The 8,180-nt window shown below is 38.5% G+C and overlaps 2 protein-coding genes across 3 annotated transcripts; one reads left to right on the forward strand and one right to left on the reverse strand.

The window, feature by feature from the left end:
• The first annotated feature begins 260 nt into the window (after positions 1-260).
• Positions 261-1,620, forward strand: LOC121239247 (transcription factor MYB48-like). 2 transcript variants are annotated; one of them, XM_041136452.1, is made up of 3 exons: positions 261-495; positions 561-690; positions 848-1,620. In XM_041136452.1, the coding sequence occupies exons 2-3, from the start codon at positions 608-610 to the stop codon at positions 1,557-1,559; spliced, it is 795 nt and encodes a 264-aa protein (XP_040992386.1). In that variant the 5' UTR covers positions 261-495; positions 561-607; the 3' UTR covers positions 1,560-1,620. The 2 variants fall into 2 exon arrangements, with proteins under 2 accessions (XP_040992386.1, XP_040992385.1); XM_041136451.1 differs by having other exon boundaries at positions 571-690.
• A 4,467-nt stretch (positions 1,621-6,087) lies between these two features.
• Positions 6,088-7,807, reverse strand: LOC121239248 (aquaporin TIP1-1-like). Its single transcript, XM_041136453.1, has 3 exons — positions 7,535-7,807; positions 7,179-7,429; positions 6,088-6,660 (listed from the first exon to the last, which is right to left on the reverse strand). The coding sequence occupies exons 1-3, from the start codon at positions 7,665-7,667 to the stop codon at positions 6,283-6,285; spliced, it is 762 nt and encodes a 253-aa protein (XP_040992387.1). The 5' UTR covers positions 7,668-7,807; the 3' UTR covers positions 6,088-6,282.
• Between the last annotated feature and the right edge of the window lie 373 nt (positions 7,808-8,180).

Genomic DNA, 8,180 nt, shown 5'->3' on the forward strand with positions numbered 1-8,180 from the left:
GGGGGGGGGGGGGGGGGGGGGGGGGGGGGGGGTGGAGGTTGATAATGAAATGCACATCAACAGATCAATCTCTTACTTTGATTATTTGCCTATAATGGCTGGCATCAGAGGCATAAGGTGCCTATCACAGAATGAGCATGTCGAGCACAATATGTACGGTGCAGATGCACCAATCAATCATATAATATTAAAGAAGCTTTTAGGCACTGTTTCTCCACAATGGAAACTGGCTTATATATATACTAGCGGTGTAAACACCTTGGTGTCCATGTGCCATTGAATAGGTGGAGAAGAATCCCTTTATAGAAAGCGTTAAAAGAAAGAGAGATAAAGAGGACGGAAAATGAAAATGGTGCAAGAGGGAATCCGAAAGGGTCCATGGACAGAACAGGAGGACTTCAAATTGAACTGCTTTGTGGGTTTGTTCGGAGATCGACGATGGGATTTTATAGCAAAAGTTTCAGGTTTGAAGGTGGCGGGAGACAAAAATAATAGGTATGGTTATTTGGAGACGGGGGATTTTGGAAGGGGCTGCCTTTAACCTCCTGATTTTGTTGTAGGTTTGAACAGAACAGGAAAAAGTTGCAGGTTGCGATGGGTTAATTATATGCACCCTGGCCTCAAACGAGGCAAGATGACTCCTCATGAAGAGCGCCGTGTGCTCGAACTTCACGATAAATGGGGAAACAGGTTTGCGAACATAAATAATATAGAAAGAATTGACTACTTTTTACCCATGTTTATCCTTAAGTTGTGTGCTCTATCAAACGTTGATTTTACTGGTTTTCTTGATAACCAGTTCAGAGATTATTGTATTCACTAAGTTTCTGGTGATGATCCAATGCAGATGGTCAAGAATTGCCCGCAACTTACCTGGGCGTACAGATAACGAGATTAAGAATTACTGGAGAACTCATATGAGGAAGAAGGCTCAAGAGAAGAAACAGGCTGTGTCTCCACCACCATCATCTTGTACTTCTCATTTGTCATCAGCAAGTAATCTTGCTGTGGATTCGTCGCCCTTCCCACAGACTGGAGCAGAGAGCTTTTCTGAAAAACGAGGTGCTCGAATCATAGCTTCAGCAGAAAAGCAGAAGAATGAAGTGAAAATGGGGGAAATTGGATACGCAATAGATTATATATGGAAAGATGAAGCTGGAGAAGAGAGCTTTCAAGAAACAGGAGCTCCTAAGGTAATAGCTGTGGATTCTCTGCCCTTCCCACAGACTGGAGCAGAGAGCTTTTATGACACCGGAGGCCTCCCTGTCATAGCTCCAGCAGAAAAGCAGAATGAAGAGAAAGCGGGTGAAAATGGGTACTCCATGGATGACATATGGAAAGATATTGCTCTGTCAGAAGAGAATAATATAAAACCAGCCAATGATAGCTATGGTGAAGAGGTTAGAAGTTTCTCTCCTCCTCCTCCGGCTTCCCCACCATGGGAGTTCTGGTTGGACTCGCTATGGAGGTTCGATGAAGAAGAGAGTAAGATGTTTCCGCCCATGGGCGATCAATTTTTCCCCTTTTATGAATATGGGAGGGCGTCTCTAACTGGCTAGTCATAATTTTATTGATTAAGATTTGTTCATATGTGTTATATGCATTCCCACCCCCCCACCCCCCGCACAAAAAAAAAAAAAAAAAAAAAAAAGCTCTAACCTGCTGTACATCATGGGTTTTCTCTAAGCTTTCTGATTCTGCTCTGCATCACATGAAAATCACTGTAATAGTCTCATGCATACATCTAGTCTGCCCTTTGTATTTTGTGTTTACTTTTCCGAGAGGAAGATAGAACCTCATCAAATCTCCCATAAGGAGATTGGTAAGTCCATGGATGTAATGTATAATATGCTACTTGGTACTATTCAATAAAGCTGGCACAGTTCTAATGTTAGGAGGGTTTCGTTTATATAACTATGCATATGTAGGTAGACAGACTCCTAATTTGCAGGTTGTCCCAGAGATTATGGCAGGAAGTTCAACTGTTCAAGTAAAAGTATTATTAGAAGATTTATCAGAGGGAGTAAATAGATTGCTGTTGAACTTTGTTCTCGTAGCAGTTTATGGCAGTCATTGTAGCAAAAAACACATGGTAACTTCAAGATTTTCCCAACCAAGTGATTGCGGGTATTAAGAGATTTCCGGTTAAAGCAACCTAAGAACTACAGCATTTGAATTTTGATGTTCTACAATTGATATGCATACTCAGAATCTCAGAGAGTTCCTAGTCCTGTATAAGATGGCACATTGACTCTTCAAAATGATCTTGAGATAAGAATCTACCAAGGAATAGAACACTCTTTTATCTTCTGACCTTATCCTTTAACTGGCAAACAAGTAAAGAAATCTCTCCCAGATGTTAAACAGCGCGATTCTACCCTTGTTGCAGTGAAACTTCAAATAATCCCAACAGTCCAAGTAAGGCTTTTCTTTGTTGGAAACATGGTAAGATACGATGCAAAATTAAAGCAAGTTTTCATTGTTATCAATTATGTCAAAGTTGAGGAAACAAAGTAAATGGATCGGTTGTGAGTTAATTGGGACAGTGACATCTATAAGAATCTGTTCAAAAGGCATGAAGGCTATTGCACACAGAGCAAGAAGAGTTTCAGCTTTAACATGAGGTGGTCCTGGTAAATGGTTTTGATCTTCCTGACGTAAAATACAAGCTTAGTGGTTAGCAACCCATTCCATTACATATGTCTACTTTATTGTTTTGGCTGCACAAGAAAGCCAGATATTCTTCATTACACTAAGAAAGAAAAGAAAAGACGCCTCCATTTAAAATCAAATCTGATTTTGACATATAGCTCTCTTAACCTGGCCGGCCCATAATATGCTGGGGCAGCTGAGTCACATCAGCCAAGTTCCAACAAGACCATCCACTTCTATAGAAAGGAGAAAATATTAGCAAAAGCACACAAGTGCTAAAGACAATTGTACTTCGTCTTCAGGAATCAAAGCATGAATGCCAAAAACTATCTATGGAGGTGAGAAGTCAAACAGTTTCAAGCTATGTTTCATCTTTTCGAGTCTTTACTGAAACGAGATATAGAATTAACTTTAAAAAAAAAAAAAAAAACATCTATTATCTAGAGAAGGATAACAGATCCCAATTATTAGCTCCCTCAAATTACAATCAAACATAAGAAAGGGACCATAGATATAGAGAAAGCCGTGGATGAAAAAATATTTAGACATGCCAACTTCATTTTACCAATCACTGGCACAAAAAATGTGACTAATTAATAAAATCTAGTGGTGTGTTCTTTACCGCATAACATCATCTAATGTATATAAGCAGAGAGTGTTCAATTGGACAGAAGCTCAACAACATCGATTCAGTGTCATTATAGTCCAGCTCCATGTCTATTCAGTGTGATTATAGTCCAGCTCTCAAATCTGCAGACTGAAACATTATCCATAGTTATTTCTAGATTGATGTATTTTGCAGACTGATATTATTGTGAATGTAAAAGTTATTGTATTGTCATTCTTTCCACTCTTCCTTTTCCTTTGAGGTGATGTATAATGATGGCTTTGGCAGGAAATTAACTTAAGTAGTAGCATGTTTAATTATAAAGGTTTAAACTTCAGATTTCAAGTGAAGATGGGTAATGTTCCCTACGCCTGTAGTTGGAAATTAAACATTTTATAGTTTATGTTCCTTTCAGGAATATTATCAGTTGATGAACAGATCAGTGGGCTAAACTGCTTTGGGAACTACTACTTCGGCTGATTCAAAGAAAATATCTAAATATTCTTTAGGCAGGAATAGGGGTGTGAATTTCAAATCTGTGTCATGTTATGTTTGCCTTGTACTTGCTCTGTCCTAATTTGCTCCAATCCTGAATCCCATCCCTAATTTAGAGATAGATCAAGATTGTTTTTCAAAAAAAAATTAAAAATTAAAATTTTATAAAACCATTTTAGGACATCCTATTCGTTAGGCACAATGATTGATCTTTGAGATGCCTGCTCTTTCTAGGAGCATATTACAAGATGAAACGTTTAAACCATGTCCACACTCTAATATTCCAAAAAGGTTTTTTTAGTGCAAGAATTTTCTTGATCTCTGAAATCCCACTCACCACCTTTGCATAAAATCCAGAATACTACAATGTTCCCTGCATCTTCATGAACATTAGCAGTTGTCACTAATTTTCTCCTTTTATTCTTCTTTCATATGATTTTCACTAAACTAAAGGATGGTTCTGGTGTAGCTCGGGACAACTGGAGTCTCCTCCTACCATTATGCCATATGCTAATAAAGATATGATTTTTTATTTTCATCATTGACATCTAATTGAGTTTTCTATCAGGTTCTTATTCTATGCTACCCTTTCTTAGGCTACAACTTTACCTGCACATGCTTAAGCAACGGCGGGTAAACTGGGAAGAAGAAGAAGAATTGTGAAGGTTGGAGCTCATTCCAAGAAAAAGATCTATAAGAACTTGAAGACTTTAAGTAGAAGAGAAATAAACATATAAAATAAGTTTTAAAGCATTTATTGTTATCAAGCAACATTAGATTCCCAAAAAATATTGTCGGCTCACTTTATATTTGTAATTCACTTCAAATTTCTATGATCTTTTTCCATATAAAACCTTTAATTGGCAGGTAAAAATTTGAACAAATCTTTGTCCCCTTTTCAGATTTAGATTGCGTTTTGGTAGTGAGGTATTTTGAGGTATTATGTGAATGATAGTGAAAAAAATAATGAAAAAGTAATGATAAAATATTGAATAGTAATAAAAATTAAGTAAAAAATAATGAACAATAGTAAAATATTCTCTCAGTATCCAAACAAGGACAGCTCACATGCTTGTACTGCTGGAACTCCAAAGGTCATATGTTTGTGTGCCATGTACCCTTGCTTCGCAATCATTTGATATTGTTATTATATTTATTTCATTTGGGTGGATTGCATAGGCATTCAGTCGTGGGTTCATAATGGGTCGGGCCAAGTTTGTGGACACTTGAGGAAGTTCCTACCCTCACTCTATATATGTTTGGAATTGATCCAATGATTTCTTTTATGCTCATTTTGTGTATTAACTAAGAACTATTAAGGCAGAGGGTACCAGTCTCCTCCTACACAGCGCACACTCTCTATCCTTGTATGTTTTGGCATCAATATTGAAAACAAGGTACGTGTTTGTCTTCCACCATTTCATCCATACAGGCAATGAAAATAGATCAGTAGATTTTTATGTTTAAATGTTAACTGGTATTTCTTGATTCACTACTCTTTTAAACACTGAAGTCAGGCCATTTATATATGTAGTTCCCTAAAAATATTCAACTCGGACAAGATTTAGATGTTTACATGATTGGAAATATTATATGTTAGGAGGAACTTGTATTCTAGCGCAAAGGCTGCAGTACTGGGGTCTGTTGCATGGAAATGGGAGTGGAACGTGGCATGGTAGTGCAATTACTGTTGCAAGACCTGGAAATAGAGCAGCATTGTAATCTAATATCTGGTTTATTCGAGAATAAACGACTTTAATTATGATGCTCTTTGTGATCAATAATCAAATTAGACTTCTTTTTAAGCCACCTGCCCCAGTCCCTTCCCCTCTCAGGCAACAATCCTTTTGTAATGGTTCAACTCATTCTCAGAAGGATATCCGGACTACCCTTTCCTACACTTATATAGGATCTTTGGGTAGAAGAAAGGAGACAGGAAAACTGGCATTGCATTGACTGCCTTGCCCATGTCATGGCCAGAAACCAAACCAGTGGGCTGGACAGGACTATTGGGGTTGTTGGATTTCCAGCCAAAATATTGTCATAAGAAATTATAAATCACCTCTTGCATATCATTTAGGGTGAGGAATAGTATATACATTTGGAATATTCTTGCTCAATTGGCATTTTGTATCAGTGATGGAGACTCCTAAAACCACCACCCTTTAATTTTCTATTCTCCCTTTTCTGGTGAGTTCTAAAGAACATATTTACCCCACTCTACTAAACCCATCACTTTTATTATTATTATTATTATTATAATAATGATTATTGTCCCTTAGATCTAAAAGACTTGTCAAATTCAAAGGCTGAACTAGAAAACTTCTTAAAAGTGAGTACAGATGGACACTACTCATCAAAATGATTGCAGGAATACAGGACAGAGTTCACAAGAATCAACAATTAACAAGATACAGACAAAACATCAAAACACCCACCCACATTGCTGAAACCAAAATAAAACTGCCAGACATCCAAGTTTCCAAACCTTTTAAACTGACAATAGAATGAAGAAAGAGATGATGATACTACTTAGAAATCAGTGGGGGGAGTGGCTCATGGGTGTTTGGGCTAATGAAGAAGATTTCGTACACGACGGCAGCGATGGCAGAGCCGATGAGGGGACCGACCCAATAGACCCAGTGGTGTGTCCATGACCAACTGACCACAGCAGGGCCAAAGGAGACAGCTGGGTTCATGGATGCACCATCGAAGGCACCACCGGCTAGAATGTTGGCGCCAACTATGAGACCAATTGCAATGGGTGCAATGATACCAATGTTTCCATTCTTTGGGTCCAAGGCTGTGGCATACACCGTGTACACCAACCCGAAGGTCATCACTATCTCGAACACTACGGCATTCCATACACTCACATCAGATGATAGAGTGAAGGCTGGTGTTGACTGCATCATATAATTAAGTGAAATTAGTTGATTGTAACATGAGTGTCTAAACTAAGGGCAATGTCACTTTTCATCTCTCGTCATACTCAATGATGTGACAAATTTAAAGTGTACGTCGTCGTAAGTTTACCAATTAAATGAATAATCATAGCTTAAATATGAATGATCCATAAAATTTAAGATGAAATAATAATATATATATATTTTTTCGTATTAAAAAGAGAAAAGAGAGAAAGGACACCAGAGAAGATCATTTTTCATAACCATACAAAAAATATCAATGAGCTTAACTGAGTCTATTGCCTTGTGCAAACCAGCGTCATCAAAATATTATTTGGTCTATTCCAGCCAAAAAGCAACGAGTTTTACCGCGTCGTCACTATCCGTTTCCCAACTTTTAAGTTTTGTTCCTTTTCGTTTACTTTCTGCTTTTTTAGTCTGTATATGTAATTTTTTTTTGGAAAAAAACTTTCTTTTGAGAAACTAGCTTTTAAAGACTTCATCCATGAATGTCTTACCAGTCCACCGGTGGAGAACTTGAGAAGCAAGCAAGCAACCACAGCTCCAAGGAGCTGCCCGATCCAGTACAGAACACCCCTTATGAGTGAGATGTGTCCGCCCAGGAAGGCCCCGAATGTAACTGCAGGGTTTACGTGCCCACCGGAAATGTTGGCGCCTATTGCAACCGCTACGAACAGTCCGAACCCGTGAGCCAGGGCTGCAGCCACTAGCCCCGCCGGCGTTGACGACCCATTATCCGTTAGCTTGTCTGCCAAAACAACATTCAGTTTCTTAATCTCCAGATACAAATTAAAAAATCATCAAGGGAACAAAGAAGTTGGAAACTAAAGGAATCAGTACTCAGGGGCCTTACTGAATGCCACCCCGGAGCCTTCGCCAGCGAAAACAAAAATGAGCACCGATATGAACTCGGCCAGAGCCGCTTTGAGAGCTCCGGGATGTGTAAACTCGGTCGTAGATCCAACGGCAATCTGAGAAAGCGGCATTTTCTGATACTGAAAATTCAGAAACAGCCTCCCTTGAGCTTAGAAAATGTCTGTTTTCCTCTTGCTTCTTGCTCTACAAGCTTTTACTAGGTGGCAGTGTTCATATATAGCAAGTTGCTCTGGAACCGGAAGAGCCGGTTTGTATCCGGTGACAGCATCATCAGAATTTAGAGCGAGAAATAAGAAGAACGCATGCATTTTCTGGCTGCCACCTGTCCTTGTCTGCTTAAGGCTGTAGGCTGTGCCTCCATTTCCTTCGCATTATGCCACGTGTACGGGCAGAAGAAATTCATATCACCGACCAAAGAGCCGGATGTAGCACGAGACGGCTCCCGACGAAGCAAAAATGTTTTTTTTTTTTTATTCATTTTTTTTTTATACTTTTAAACAATTTTTTTTTAAAAAAAAAAATCACTACATCACTAAAAAAATAATTCTTTAATCACTAAATAAAAAAAAAAAAAAAAAAATTTGTCGGACGCAATCGAGAGAACCAACTCTCAGTGACAATAA

This window comes from Juglans microcarpa x Juglans regia, chromosome 7D (assembly GCF_004785595.1).
Source record: "Juglans microcarpa x Juglans regia isolate MS1-56 chromosome 7D, Jm3101_v1.0, whole genome shotgun sequence".
Taxonomy (NCBI): Eukaryota; Viridiplantae; Streptophyta; class Magnoliopsida; order Fagales; family Juglandaceae; genus Juglans; species Juglans microcarpa x Juglans regia.

Bases quoted from the DNA above. Each gene is read 5' to 3' on its own strand.
- LOC121239248 (XM_041136453.1), bottom strand. From the start codon at position 7,667: ATGCCGCTTTCTCAGATTGCCGTTGGATCTACGACCGAGTTTACACAT. The intron at 7,430-7,534 runs GTAAGGCCCCTG...TTGTTTTGGCAG, and splicing joins AGGCTCCGGGGTGGCATTCA to ACAAGCTAACGGATAATGGG. The intron at 6,661-7,178 runs GTAAGACATTCA...TATATGATGCAG, and splicing joins AGTTCTCCACCGGTGGACTG to TCAACACCAGCCTTCACTCT.
- LOC121239247 (XM_041136451.1), top strand. From the start codon at position 344: ATGAAAATGGTGCAAGAGGGAATCCGAAAGGGTCCATGGACAGAACAG. The intron at 496-570 runs GTATGGTTATTT...AGGTTTGAACAG, and splicing joins GCGGGAGACAAAAATAATAG to AACAGGAAAAAGTTGCAGGT. The intron at 691-847 runs GTTTGCGAACAT...GATCCAATGCAG, and splicing joins CACGATAAATGGGGAAACAG to ATGGTCAAGAATTGCCCGCA.